At 33.9% G+C, this 14,571-nt stretch overlaps 1 protein-coding gene across 8 annotated transcripts in view; it reads right to left on the bottom strand.

Annotated features, from left to right (window-relative positions):
• Positions 1-14,571, bottom strand: part of HECTD1 (HECT domain E3 ubiquitin protein ligase 1) — a 94,716-nt gene that overhangs the window by 32,997 nt on the left and 47,148 nt on the right. For all 8 annotated transcript variants that reach the window (XM_036353796.1, XM_036353823.1, XM_036353813.1 and 5 more), the window contains exons 14-24: positions 13,657-13,920; positions 13,481-13,557; positions 11,311-11,445; positions 10,491-10,637; positions 9,097-9,191; positions 7,865-7,970; positions 5,163-5,297; positions 4,441-4,580; positions 2,905-3,228; positions 1,281-1,447; positions 1,010-1,186 (exon numbers count right to left, since the gene is read on the bottom strand). In XM_036353796.1, coding sequence (XP_036209689.1) covers positions 1,010-1,186; positions 1,281-1,447; positions 2,905-3,228; positions 4,441-4,580; positions 5,163-5,297; positions 7,865-7,970; positions 9,097-9,191; positions 10,491-10,637; positions 11,311-11,445; positions 13,481-13,557; positions 13,657-13,920 — 1,767 coding nt within the window. The remainder of the gene's footprint in view (positions 1-1,009; positions 1,187-1,280; positions 1,448-2,904; positions 3,229-4,440; positions 4,581-5,162; positions 5,298-7,864; positions 7,971-9,096; positions 9,192-10,490; positions 10,638-11,310; positions 11,446-13,480; positions 13,558-13,656; positions 13,921-14,571) is intronic.

The raw sequence follows: 14,571 nt of genomic DNA, 5'->3' as shown, positions 1-14,571 counted from the left end.
ACCTGCTACGATAACAATGCTTTGCAATTAGGATATGACTCTAGAGAAATGCATTTCATAGTATATAATTCAAGGAACAGAATCTTAAAAGCAATAAAATCAAAGAGTTTAAGTAAATTAAAGCCTTTATCATACAGAACATGAATATATTCAGATATTAAATGCTGCCCTAACTGGTTTGGCTCAGTGGATAGAGCGTCAGCCTGCAGACTGAAGGGTCCCAGGTTCGATTCCGGTCAAGGGCATGTACCTTGGTTCCGAGCACATCCCCAGTGGAGGGTGTGCAGGAGGCAGCTGATCAATGTCTCTCTCTCATTGATGTTTCTAGCTCTCTATCCCTCTCCCTTCCTCTCTGTAAAAAATCATTAAAAACATATTTTAAAAAAATGTTTGTCATTCTCCTAAGCACTGTCACTTTTCCTAAGAACCCACCATTGGTTAGGCAAATTATCCACTAATAAATCAACCTTCTAAGATATAAAAAAAAAATTACTCCTAACAGTTGAATCTGGGAATTAATAACAATTTTTAATATGGGTATGGACTTCCCTAAGTTGGCAGGCGGACATCCCCCGCGGGGTCCCGGACTGCAAGAGGTGCAGGTCGGGCTGAGGGGCCACCCCCCCACCCCCCAACCCCCAACCAGTGCACGAATTTCGTGCACCAGGCCTCTAGTATTAAGGTAAAGATCAATGAAAACTTACAAATAATAAACTTAAAAATAAAAAAGCAGAAAATGTACCTTGAGTGGATTCAACTTATACTAGCTTATTAATCACTCTGAAATTTTAGCAATAAGTTTTGAGTCAAAACGTAAGAAAATTTAAAAATTTCCCTTATTTGTAAGTAAATGATTTTTTTCATTTTTATGTGAAATCAACAGATCAGTTCTTCTACATAAAACTAGGATATTTATACAATTTATAAATTATCCCAAAATAGCAAAAGAAAAGTACTTTGTTATTTAAGTACTTAATTTCTACACTACAAATGCTAAGCACCTACTCACCATTATGCAGTTCTCCAGTGACGGTGCCTTCTCCCTGTGGGCTGCCATCCTGATCTCGCCATTTCCAATCAAGGCCTCTGATCACACGAGCCCCTGGAACCATGTATTTCAGAACCTGGGAGCGTACTAGACGCCTTTGTCTTCTAAGATTAGCTTCTGCTTCCTTAGCTGCTTTTCCTGTAAAGTAAAAATTAGAGAAATATAAACCAAATCACTTCAGATAAATATAATTATTTTAGTAAGTTAGAAAAACCCATTATCATCTCTTTACCTAGCTGATCTTCACATACTCCATTTACAGTGCCATAAAGTTCAAATCCAGACAGTGAGAGGTAGTGAGTTTGACCACTAGCATTCTTTCCCATCTGTTTAATTCTCACATGTCGCCAACCTTGTTTCTCATCCTTTGGTGGATCAAGAGGCCATGTTGCTGTTGACCTATAAACATGTTAAGGAAAAAATGGTGTAATATTTTACAACAGACAAAAAGATGTTTTAATGTGCAGAAGAATTTTTACATAACAGAGAACTATAGGAAAAACAAAGTAACTTTCATATTCAGTCAAGTTTGTTACACAAGCATAAAAAATCAAAGGGAGAAATATAGTAATCAAGAAAATAAGTTAAATATTAAATGTTTAAATGTATACTATTAATTTGACTCCTAACATTAAATGATTTATGATTAATGAAATCCAAAGAAATAAGACAAATTTTGAGTAACAAACATGCTTTTATGATGCAAAAGACTTTTTAAATTCTTGAAACTTTAAATGATATATTTAAGTATTAATGTTAAAGCTTGAAAATAGTATCTAGTAATCTAGTTAAGAAGCTGCTTCCATACTACATCAAATGCAGAAAGTAATTTAATGCCATACTCTATCTAGCATTCAAAATGTGCCACAATGTACAATTAAAAGTTATTAGGACTAAAATTTTAGAAATATAATACCAATTCTTTTAAAAAATTTATTAATTTGAGAGAGAGGGGGGAGAGGAAGGGAGAAGGACAGAAGGAGGAAAGGAGGGGGGAAGGGGAGATAGAGGGAAGGGGGGATGGGGGGAGAGAGAGAAACACTGACTTATTGTTCCACTTATTTATGCATTCATTGGTTGATTCTTTTATGTGTCCTGGCTGGGGATCAAACCCAAAACCTTAGCATATCAGGATGATTTCTAATCAATTAAGCGATCCAGGCTGAGACCTGATCTTCTGTCTTTAAAAAAATAAAAAAATAATAATAATAATAAAATATATATATAATTTAGGAAGAGATACATAAAAATAATAAAAATTTAAGTCAGCCATCTATAATAATAAAAGGGTAATATGCTAATTAGACCGGACATCCTTCCAGACGAAGCCGGGGCCGGAGAAAAGCGGCCAGGTCCGGATGCCTGCCGGGAGCCCGAGCGAAGCCCGGGTCCCAGGTGCTGGAGGGAAGCCGGTGCTGGCAGCCATGGGAAGGAAGGCCTACTCTTGCATGAATTTTCGTGCATTGGGCCTCTAGTCATTCAATAACCAGCAATAATTTGTTGAACATTCACAAGTATCATGTGAATATATGGAGAATTTAGTAAAAAACTAATTCCATTTTTTGTTTTTTGTTAGTGTGCTATACAGACACACACATCGTAATGTATCAATTTCTTTTTAAATATGTATGTTCAGTCTTCTACTAATGTTTAACTTAAAGCTTTTCACAAAGTTTTGGTAAAGTCAGCATTTCAAGTTTTAATACCTAAAATTTATTATTAATAATATACTGTTTTCAGAAAGGAAATCTTGCTTCTATTATCTCACAAAGAAGAGAGCTCTAAGGATATACAATCATAAAAATAAACATGGCTCTTTACTGAGTTTTCTAATGCACAAAGACTCCTCCACTAACCCTGGTTCATTGAGACTGCAGTCATCAACATGGGTATACAAAGAGGTCCAGTTCTGTCCATCTTTGGATACCTGGAAAACCCAATTTCTCAGTGCAGACCTTCCATATCCACGCGCATGACGAAGTGTATATGCTGATGGTATCACCCAGAGACCCAGATCTATGGCAAACCATGCATTCTTATCATCATTGCTATGACAATTTAAAGCTGAATTATCACGACTTAGTATGTCTTCTAAGCGGCCATAAGGTAGATTTCTTCCTTCTGATGAGGTTACTACTACAAGTCCATAAGCAGCTGGATTTACCCATTCATATGCAGTTCTACACAAAAGTAAGAAAATATTAGCAGTTAACACTATTAAAATATTTATTCATAGCTTTTATCATACATAAAATTATATCAACTTTTAAAATTCTATTAACAATTTGTTTTTCTTCATGAAAATTAATGTATCCCTAGCCAGTTACTTGTTTGTTGTTTTTTTTGTTTTTTTTTATTGCTTAAAGTATTACAAAGGGTATTACATATGTGTCCATTTTATCCCCCCGCCCTAGACAGTCCCCTAGCCTCCCCTATCCCCCAATGTCTTATGTCCTCTGGTTATGCTTCTATGCATGCATACAAGTCCTTTAGTTGATCTCTTACCCCCCTACCTCCTGCCCCGCAACCCTCCCCGGCCTTCCTGCTGCAGTTTGACAATCTGTTCGAGGCAGCTCTGCCTCTGTATCTATTATTGTTCAAAAGTTTATAATGGTCTCTATTATCCATGAATGAGTGAGATCATGTGGTATTTTTCCTTCATTGACTGGCTTATTTCACTTAGCATAATGCTCTCCAGTTCCATCCATGACGTTGCAAATGGTAAGAGTTCCTTCCTTTTTAGAGCAGCATAGTATACTTGTTTGTTTTTTGTTTAAATATATTTTTATTGCTTTCAGAGAGGAAGGGAAAGGGAGAGAAAGATAGAAACATCAATGATGAGAGAGAAGCATTGATTGGCTGCATCCTGCACGTCCCATACTGGGGATCAAGCCCACAACTGGGGCATTGTGCCCTTGACCAGGATGGAACTAGGAACCCTTCGGTCCACAGGCTGGTGCTCCATCCACAGAGCCAAACTGGGTAGGGCAGCTCTAGCCAGTTTTGCTAAGGGGTCAGGGCATTGGCCCTCGGACAAAAGAGTCTCAGGTTCGATTCTGATCAAGGGCATGTACCTCAGTTGTAGGCTCAGTCCCCAGACCCAGTCAGGGCGTGTGTGGGAGGCAATCAATTGATGTGTCTCTTACATCAATGTCTCTCTGTCTCTCTCTCTCTCTGTCTCTCTCTCTCTCTCTCTCCCTCCCTCTCTCCCATCCACTCTCTCTAAAAATCAATGGAAAATATATCCAAAGGTGAGGATTAACAAAAACAAAGTTAAATTAGATAGTTTTAAATTTAACCTATAAGGCAAAATTTCATTAACTATAGGATACTCAAATTTTATTCTGCTACCTAGAATGTTTTTTCCAGGTGAATTAAACAGAATGACTTACTTGGCATTTGTCCCAATCCAGTAAATAATTCCATTTTCATCAAAATCATGCTGGTGCCGAAATACAAAATTTTGCCCTTCTCTTAATTTTCGAACAAAAATAAATGAAGATCGGTCAAAATCATACCACTGTTTTGCTACCTAAACCAAAGAAAATACAAAAGACAGTTTAATAATATTGTAAGACACATTGCCCACTCTTATCCTATCCCACTAATGTGAGCTATTCTACTATAACAAATACTAATTAAACAATATTTGAAAAACACAGAACAGAAATGTGCAAAACCAAAGTAGCCCACTATTAATATCATAGAGTATTTCTTTAGTCCATTATTTCAATAGCTACAATAAGACAAAAAACACTTTTCTCTTACCTGGTTTTATACATTTTAATAGCTCCATAAAAGACTCAAATTAATGGAAATAATTGTCAATTTGATATACCTTTATTGATTGGCATTAAGGTTTTGTTCACTATTTTAGTATTACAAGTAACTATAATAAGCATCTTTATGAAAAAGCAATTTATAATGTATAAAGATTATTTTCTTAAATAAAGTCCTAAAAATGGAATTGCTAGATCACACTATTATTACCATAACTCTGGATGCATACTTCCCAAATTACTTTTCTAAAGGGCTAGACCACAGCAGAGAATGGTTACTTCACTATGACTTTACAAGAACCCAACATTTTTTTTTCTTTTCTTTTAGAACTAACCATTTTTAAGAGGTACTGTTCCAAAGATTCAACTGTAGCTAAGGGTTCCATCTTCAACATCCTGCCAGTCCTATCTATCAATGCAGTTTCACCAGGTGCACGTTCCAACCGAAACCTTAATCTTCTTGTAAGTATCTGCAGAGAAAGGATCAAAATACTTCATGAATTACCTTGCATTTTTCTTGAAATTGTAAAAATGAAACTGTTACATGAACACAGTGATTCCAGTTTATAAAGGATCAATGTCCGTTGATAAAGGAAGAATCAATGTCTGTTTCTATTAAATATATATTTTTAAAAAAAGGTCCACAGAGTAAGAGATATAAGCTTTCAAGAAAAAAACAAAGTTAACTACTTAAAGTTTCAACTATACATGGTATAAATAAAATTATTATAAAACACTTTAACAGAAGTATTACATCTCTAATTTATTACTTATATTTTTCCAGTTAAGTTATGAAAAGTACTAATTAGCATATTCCTTTAAAACTAGAAATATATTAAATAATCTATAGCTAATAAACTTTTAAAAATACAAGATAGCTTCCAATCCATTTATTTTAGTAAGCAACAAGTAGGAGACTAGCAATTTGAGGTAGCTTCATTTCTGTATAAATTTATAAACACAATTAAATATTTATATGTGCATTTGGATAGCATTTTAGACTGCAAAATTACTAGAGGGCATATTTCTAACCTTCCTGTCTTTGTATCTTGCACTCTCCTGAAATGAGAAATACATAATAAAAGATATTTGTGCTCCTAGGACTGTTCCAGTCTTTGAGACTAACTAGTCTCTACTTCACTCACTTATCAAAATAAAGCCATAAAAAAAAATGGACTGCCCCAGCCGGTTTGGCTAGGTGCATAGAGCATCTACCTGCGGACTGGGAGGGTCCCAGGTTCAATTCTGGTCGGGGGCACATGCCCAGGTTGCAGGTTCAATCCCCAGTGTGGGGCGTGCAGGAGGCAGCCAGTCAGTGATTCTCTCTCATCATTGATGTTTCTCTCTCTCTCTCCTTTCCTCTCTGAAATCAGTAATTAATATATATATATATATATATATATATATATATATATATATATATACATAATTTTTTTTTAATAGACCACAAAATTCTCTTGGCTCCTCTCTATGTCTGAAATGAAACAAAGTAGACCTCAATATCTTGTTTAATATACATCAATGTGGGTGCACTAACTGCACTGTAACTTCCTGGAAAAACACTCTAGTCTGGGAGTCTAGTGGCTTCGGTAACATTATTGGGTTCCTGGGGATATGGCAAGTTTTACCTTGAGTAGGCACTGTTTTGGCAAATACAGATTCTTGGTTACTTATTAAGGGCAATATTTAAAAGAAACTTTCCATGCAATGGAATACAGAATAGGTTGGATAAAGCAAGATTCAAGGCCAAAGGACCTGTTAGAAAATATTAAAGTAACCCACAGAAACCTGGAAAATTCTAGGTTTTATAGAAGTTTTGATGAGACTTTAAGAAGAGCTCATTTTGGTTTGGAATGATTGGTTTTAGGTTCATACATTTTTTAATAAAGGAAAAAAGCACCTTGAAAAAAAATAAAGTAACCCATAGAAGATACAATGAAGGTATTAACAGTTAAGAATATTTGTCTGTTCATACCTATATCACAGATGCTAACAAAATAATAATTAATATAATAAATGAGAATGTCAACCAAATAACATTTAGGAAGAAACAGGCTTCTTACAAACACATAGATAATGACAGATTTCTGAAAGGATCAATAGGAATAGCTAAAGAAGGCCTGCCGAAACCGGTTTGGCTCAGTGGATAGAGCGTCGGCCTGCGGACTGAAGGGTCCCAGGTTCGATTCCGGTCAAGGGCACGTACCTGGGTTGCGGGCACATCCCCAATAGGAGATGTGCAGGAGGCAGCTGATCGATGTTTCTCTCTCATCGATGTTTCTAACTCTCTCTCTATCTCTCTCCCTTCCTCTCTGTAAAAAATCAATAAAATATTTAAAAAAAAAAAAAAAAAAGAAGGCCTTCTGGCTCTAACCAATAACATCCATAAAGCAAAAAAAAAAATGCTTAAAATGTTTTCACATTTTCTTATATGTTGACACAGAGACGAAGGAACTTGACTCATGATTCTAGAACAAAAGGACCCTTTTTCCTGTTTTTCCACAGGTGAAGTGTCTTTTTCCACTTATGACCTACCAAATATGATTTATTACTTACAACATTTTATTAAAAATCCACAGTAATTTCATTAAACAAAATAAAACTGAAATTTCAATACATTCAAGAGTCATGAAAAATAACAATCAAATGGCATTAAGGATAAAATCTTTAATAATTAAGCAGTATTATTATTTAATACAATATGAAAGGAAATTTTTTTGGTCTGTGTGTTTTTTTTAAAGACCACCCCTTGCCAAAACCGGTTTGGCTCAGTGGATAGAGTGTCGGCCTGCGGACTGAAGGGTCCCAGGTTCGATTCCGGTCAAGGGCATGTACCTGGGTTGCGGGCATATCCCCGGTGGGAGATGTGCAGGAGGCAGCTGATCGATGTTTCTCTCTCATCAGTGTTTCTAACTCTCTATCTCTCTCCCTTCCTCTCTGCAGAAAATCAATAAAATATATTAAAAAAAAAAAAAAAAAAAAAAGACCGCTCCTAAATGCATCCAACTATAATAGCAAATGCATTTTGCATGATTACCTGGAGGTTGTATGTAGATCCTGGAGTATCATACAAATGGAGAGGTAGACGTTCAATAGATTCTAGTACAGCTATTAATTTTCGAATTAATGCAACTGCTGGTCGACTGTGAAGCAAAAATAATTGTTACGAGTTTTTATAAAATTTCATACAAAAGTTCATACAGAAACTGCAATAACCAACCCCATATAGATCCCACTTCCTAATGAGTGCAAAGTTTAATTGTGTACTACACTACATCTGAGTAAACAAAAATACTCTCATAACTCAATTTCCTTCCCTTAATAAAATATTGCATTTTACTTATAAAAGTTTAATTTATTGCATTCAAAGTAGATGTGTAATTATTATCTTTAAATTTACCCCTTGTATTATATTTGACACATAAAAGAATATATGAAACAAATATTTTTTAGAAGTGATATTTGTTGGCAAGACAACACTGTTACAATATTTCTGGAAAATAATTCGACAATATCAAGAAACTTAAAAAATCATCAAAAACAAAGACCATTTTAAAATGATACGAAGAAAATCATCTATAACCATTAACTCAGTAATATCATTTTAAATTTTTATATAAGATATTTCCATTGAGATAAGTATTTACTAATATTAAAATAATTTGCAAAGAGCTAAAATTTTTAATATAGTAATGTTAAATTATTATACATCCATAAAATGTAATATGCACTCATTCAAAGTGATATTTCAAATTATTAAAATTAAATTTAAATTGTTTTTAAAAGTCACTCACATTCAGAAGTAAATAAGATAGTAAAAGGAACCTTCATCAACCCTTGACCCAGCTTCAAGTATTAACTACTAATAACCAATTGATTTCTATCTACATCCCCATCCATTTCTCCCCTCCCCATATGTTTTGAAGAAAAGTGCCAGAGAACATATAATTTTGTCTATAAACATTTTGAGTATGTATTTCTACCAAGGAAGAACTCTGAAAAAACAAAAATCATTATCACACCTAAAAAAATATGAACAATACTTATTCCCATCAAATATTTAATCAGTGTTCAAATTTCCAGTTGTAACTTAAAAGAGAATCTAAACTAAGTGATCATCTACATTCAGAGCACATATGTAATTTTCCTTTTATTCTATTAAATTAAAACATGTTTAAAAATCTTGCATCTTATTATGCATTTACAATATAAGCTACTTCATATTGTAAACACAGCGAATATCAAAATCTTTAAAATGTGGACATTTACCTTTCATCATCTTCATTTTCACTAAAGGCTGTTTTGAAAACATTTATTCTTTCTACCAGTTGACTACAATCTTGTTTCACATCTAAATCCATGCTCTACAGAAAACAAAAATGAGAAAGTGAAAAAAAAACTTTTAAGGCTGTTACTAAAATTATCAAAAACACATGCTACAAAGATGAATATTAACATTTACAAAAAAAGCAATATAATCTAATGAAAATCATTTTCTTTCCATCAAAACTCATTTTATTATATGACTAGTAGACCACAGCTAACAAATACATAGATTATTTTTCCTCCTTTATCAATGTTATAGTGGAATAGCAATTATATTGTGAAATCAATCTGTCTCAAAGTGTAGTGTAGTATACAAGATGATTTCAGATTATTTATGAGATTTTGTATTTTAACAGTACTATTTTAATTAGAAAAAATAACTGCTTTAATAAAACAATAACTTAACAGACATTACTAAGAGACATAATGTGATATATCAATATAATTTTAATAAATGGAAATTAATGCAAATGATAAAATTAGTAGAGAAAATATGAGACTGAAGTTAAAGTGAATCTTTAGAGTGTATCACCACTACAATAATTAAGATCAAGTAATTTGCCCAAGCTGGTTTGGCTCAGAGGATAGAACCTCGGCCTGCAGACTGAAGGGTCCCGGGTTCGATTTTGGTCAAGGGCATTATGTCCAGGTTGTGGGTTCAATCCCCAGTAGGAGACGTGCAAAAAACAATCAATGATTCTCTCTCATCATTGATGTTTGTATCTCTCTCTCTCTCCCTTACTTTCTGAAATCAATAAAAATATGTTAAAAAAAAAAAAGATCAAGTAATTTAAGTGGCCAACAGAACTAAAATAGAAATTTTCACTTTTCATAGTTCTGTTAGAATTTGTTACAATAAGTATATATGATGTTTCATCAAAATAAAGGAAAATTTATCACAATCAAGAAATTAAAGGTAGAAAAAAACTGAAGAGAAATATAAGGTTATTAAGCAAATACTTGTCGAATATTCACATAAACATCCTAAACTATTATTTCTCACAAAATTAATTTTGTGCAAATAATCAGACTATTTTTTATAAGAAAATCAGAGCATGGTGTTAAATTTCAGGCTAAAGTATTTTATTCAATAAAATCTTGAACAAATTATAATCAGGTAACGCAAAAACCAAAATAAATAATTATTTAATATTTAATTCAATTGGCCCAAATTAAGAATACAAATTAAGGGAAAGACTGGAGAAACTATAAATATTAACACTTATTACTCAGCTTTTATTATTTGTTGGCAAAGCAAAATAAATATCACTCTGCCAAAAGGGTAGTTACAAATGATTTTTAAAGCTATATATTTTGTTCTGTACATAACAACTTACGTTGTTTAAAACAGTAAGAAGTGCTTGCACCAAGCCACTACTGCACATTTCATATGGCGAAATGGTGTTTTCATCCTTCAAAAGTACTATTAGATTTTCTAAAGCTGTCTTCATTAAATCTCTCCATGTGTTCTCACTCTCAATACACTAAAAGAAAAAAAATATTTTAATAAAGACAATCAAAAAGTAAATGTCTTAAATTTATCAGAATGTTAATTACCATGAAAATAAATTAGATGTAAATAAGATTAAGAAGTTCAAATTATTAATGCAAATTCTCTCTTCCAGAGTCAGCAAACTTTTCTATAAAGGGCTAATAGCAAATACTTTAGCCTTTACAAGCTATGTGGTCTCTATCACACCTACTCAACTCTACTGTTCTAGCCACCAAAGCAGTCACAGACAATACAGGGGTAGAAAAAAGTAGATTTACAGTTGTGAGTATGCAAAACACAACTTATTCTTGATTATTTATTCATTATTGTATTACTTCTGTGTATTATAACTATACCAGTAAACCTTTTTTTGCCCATCCTGTATGTCAATAAGGACGGTGTGAGTAATAAATTACTTATGGACACTGACATTATATTCTCATATAATTTTTATGTATCATGAAATGTTATTCTTACTTTTGTTTTCAACTAAAAATATAAAAACCATTCTTACCTCACAAAGCCAAACAAAAATAGGTGGTAGAACAAATTTATCTCATGGGTGATAATTTGCTGATCCCTAATCAATACCTATAACATAAAGGGTAAAGGGGAAAAGCTAAACCAAGATAACTATATGTCATAAAATCTTGAGGCTAACATACTTGTCTATTTGTATGAAGTTCCCAAGATGACTCTAACTGAGTTGCTATGTTTCTGAGTGTTACCACTACTCCACGAGGCATGCTTTCAACAGCTTTAAAGTGGTCATCATATAAATCTCGAGCCATAGTTCGTACCTATCAAAATTAAATAGCAAATGTGAATTGTCACCACAATTAATAATTTTACCAAACCTTCCCACATATATATATATGCAACTTTTATAATTAAGATGTTTATGTCATTATCAACTTCCAAAAAATGGTATGACTTCTATTCATATATGTCAAAAGGTTCTAAAGGTTGAAAAGTACTCTAGTAGATTTTAGTCATGTCAAATAAAAGAACTCATAATTTTAATTTGGGGTTAAACTTTGTATTCATATATCAGAAAAGAGCTTATTTCATTTAAATCCAAAACCTGTAAAAAAAAAAATTGACTTTGCTTTTAAAAACAATAAATGATTACACTTCTAGAAATTTATCTGAAGAAACCCACAACACTAACTTGAAAAAAGTATATGCACTCCCATGTTCACTGTAGCCTTATTTACAAAAGACAAGATTTGGAAGCAGTCCAAGCGTCCATTAATAGATGAGTGGATAAAAAAAGCAGTGGTACATTCATACAATGGAATACTACTCAGCAGTAAAAAAAAAACACAAAAAAAAAACCTTACCCTGAAGAACATTATGCTAAGTGAAATAAGCCAGTCAGAGAAAGACAAGTACCATATGATTTCACTCATGTGAAATCTAATGAATAAAATGAAAATACAGACTCATAGATAGAGAGCAGGCCATCAGCTGTGGGGGTGGGGGGCAGGAAGGGCTGGAGGTTGAAGAGATTGAGCAAACAAAGAAAAAGATGGGGGAAAAACTCAACACTGTGGTGATTGCTGGCAGGAGAGGGGGTGTGGAGAGGTGGAAGAGTGTGTAGGGCAGGGTCCTCAAACTACAGCCCGCGGGCCACATGCAAATACAACTATTGTATTTGTTCCCGTTTTGTTTTTTTACTTCAAAATAAGATATGTGCAGTGGGCATAGGAATTTGTTCATAGTTTTTTTTTAAACTATAGTCCGGCCCTCCAACGGTCTGAGGGACAGTGAACTGGCCCCCTATTTAAAAATTTTGAGGACCCCTGGTGTAGGGGGATAATTGGTGATAGAAGGAAAGGCTTGACTTGGGGTGGTGAACACACAATACAATATGCAGATGATGTGTTGTGGAACTGTGCACCTGAAACCTGTATAATTTTGCTAATCAGTGTCACCACAATAAATTCAATAAAAGGGGGAAAAAAGTAAATGCTTATAATCAACCATTTAGAACAGGGGTCCTCAAACTTTTTAAACAGGGAGCCAGTTCACTGTCCCTCAGACAGTTGGAGGGCCGGACTACAGTTTAAAAAAAAACTATGAACAAATTCCTATGCACACTGCACATATCTTATTTTGAAGTAAAAAAACAAAACGGGAACAAATACAATAGTTGTATTTGCATGTGGCCCGCAGGCCGTAGTTTGAGGACCCCTGATTTAGAAAATACAGTAAGCAAAAAATAAAAATTAAGTCACCATCAACCAAAATTGAACCTTTTAACATTCTGGAGTATACTTCAGGTTACATGGTATATTTCTATGTATATTATTAACACAAAGTACTATCTATATCATGCTCATATATTTACACATTTCATCATGAGAAGGAATGACTATATTATTGGCTCAGGTACTAATTAGCTTTCATTTAAATGAAATTAATTTTATTTGAGAAAAACCCATACATGTCCCAGGCCTGGGTCTGTTGAAATTCATTACATAACACTCTTTAAAAATATATGCAACAAGTAATGACAAGGATATGCAGAAAAGGGAACACTACGCACTGTTGGTGGGAATGAAGACTGGTGCAGCCACTGTGGAAAACAAGCCCGTCCAAGCTGTTTGCAGTGGCTTTACCATAGGAATGGTCTGTCCTGGCTCAGGCTTTAGACTTTCCTAAAATCTCTCAAACAGCAGCTGGGCTCAGCATGCCCCATACCTCTTGAGATTAGAGTAGGTAGCACTGTTATATGGCTCAATTTCTTTAAATGCTTAAAATCTACCATTGAAACCTTACCATATCAGTATAAAAGAATTTTTTTTAAAGCAGCAAATCCCACAAATATACCTTTTGTTTTGTTTTTTCTAATTTAGATTTCAGTTTTCTGCCTCTTTTGCCAGTCCAGCCAGTCACAAATTCTGAACCTTAAAAAAAAAAAAAAACATTTCACAAGACATTTTTTATTGCCATTTAACATACTCATTTATTCTTAATCTGCTAAACTTACATACCTACATACTTACCCAGAGAAGTTTCTGCAGTAAATGAATGTTTGGTTCCTCTATTAGATTCAAAAACAAAACCAGGTAAATCTTCTTTCAATATTGTTGCCTGCTGACCATCTGAGTTATGAATAGCAATTTCTCCTTCTTTCAAACATGTTAGTGACCAATTCCCTACAGTGAGTTTAGTGGGTCCTGGTGTTGAGAGTATAGGTTGACTTGAAGTAGATGGCTTTACTTGGCCTCGAGCTCTTTGTAACTTCTCTAAGAATTCACTTCTGCTTTCTATAAAGACAAAATGAGCGTTTTAAAATCTTACTTCTTTCAAATATTCGGGTTTTTAATAAAAACTATTCATTGGAATAACAATCTTATTTTTAAAAACTTAATTAGCAGAGTTTGGTTCTTTGGTAAATAGAGGCTCAGGCATAAAAGCAATCCTACAGCCACAATTTTTTAAAGTTTAAGGCTTTTGGGAAAAGTTATAACTTGAGATAGCATCATACAACTGCAATTCATCATTACGAGACAAAAGGCAGCTTTACCTAAAAGACCGGAGAGATTAAAAGTAGATACAATACTATTCTTTCTTGTACAATAAAAGGGTATTTATGAAATGCTTTCATGATACAATTTTTCTGTTGATATTAAAGAAATTGACTATACTGTCATTAAGGATGTGCTATTTTTTTATGACAATGGCAGCAAAAATATAAGCAGAAAAACAAATGATCAAAATTACAGAAACTAGCCTGGTTAGTGTGGCTCAGTGGTTGAGTGTCAACCCATGAACCAGGAAGTTGCAGTTCAATTCTGGTCAGGGCACATGCCCCAGTTGTGGGCTCGATCCCCAGTGTGGGGTGTGCTGGAGGCAGCCGATCAATGATTCTCTCTCACCATTGATGTTTCTATCCCTCTATCCCTCTCCCTTCCACT

Source organism: Myotis myotis, unplaced genomic scaffold, assembly GCF_014108235.1.
Source record: "Myotis myotis isolate mMyoMyo1 unplaced genomic scaffold, mMyoMyo1.p scaffold_m19_p_1, whole genome shotgun sequence".
Taxonomy (NCBI): Eukaryota; Metazoa; Chordata; class Mammalia; order Chiroptera; family Vespertilionidae; genus Myotis; species Myotis myotis.
The sequence above is the reverse complement of the archived record's forward strand: the minus strand, read 5'-3'. Positions and strand labels throughout refer to the sequence as shown.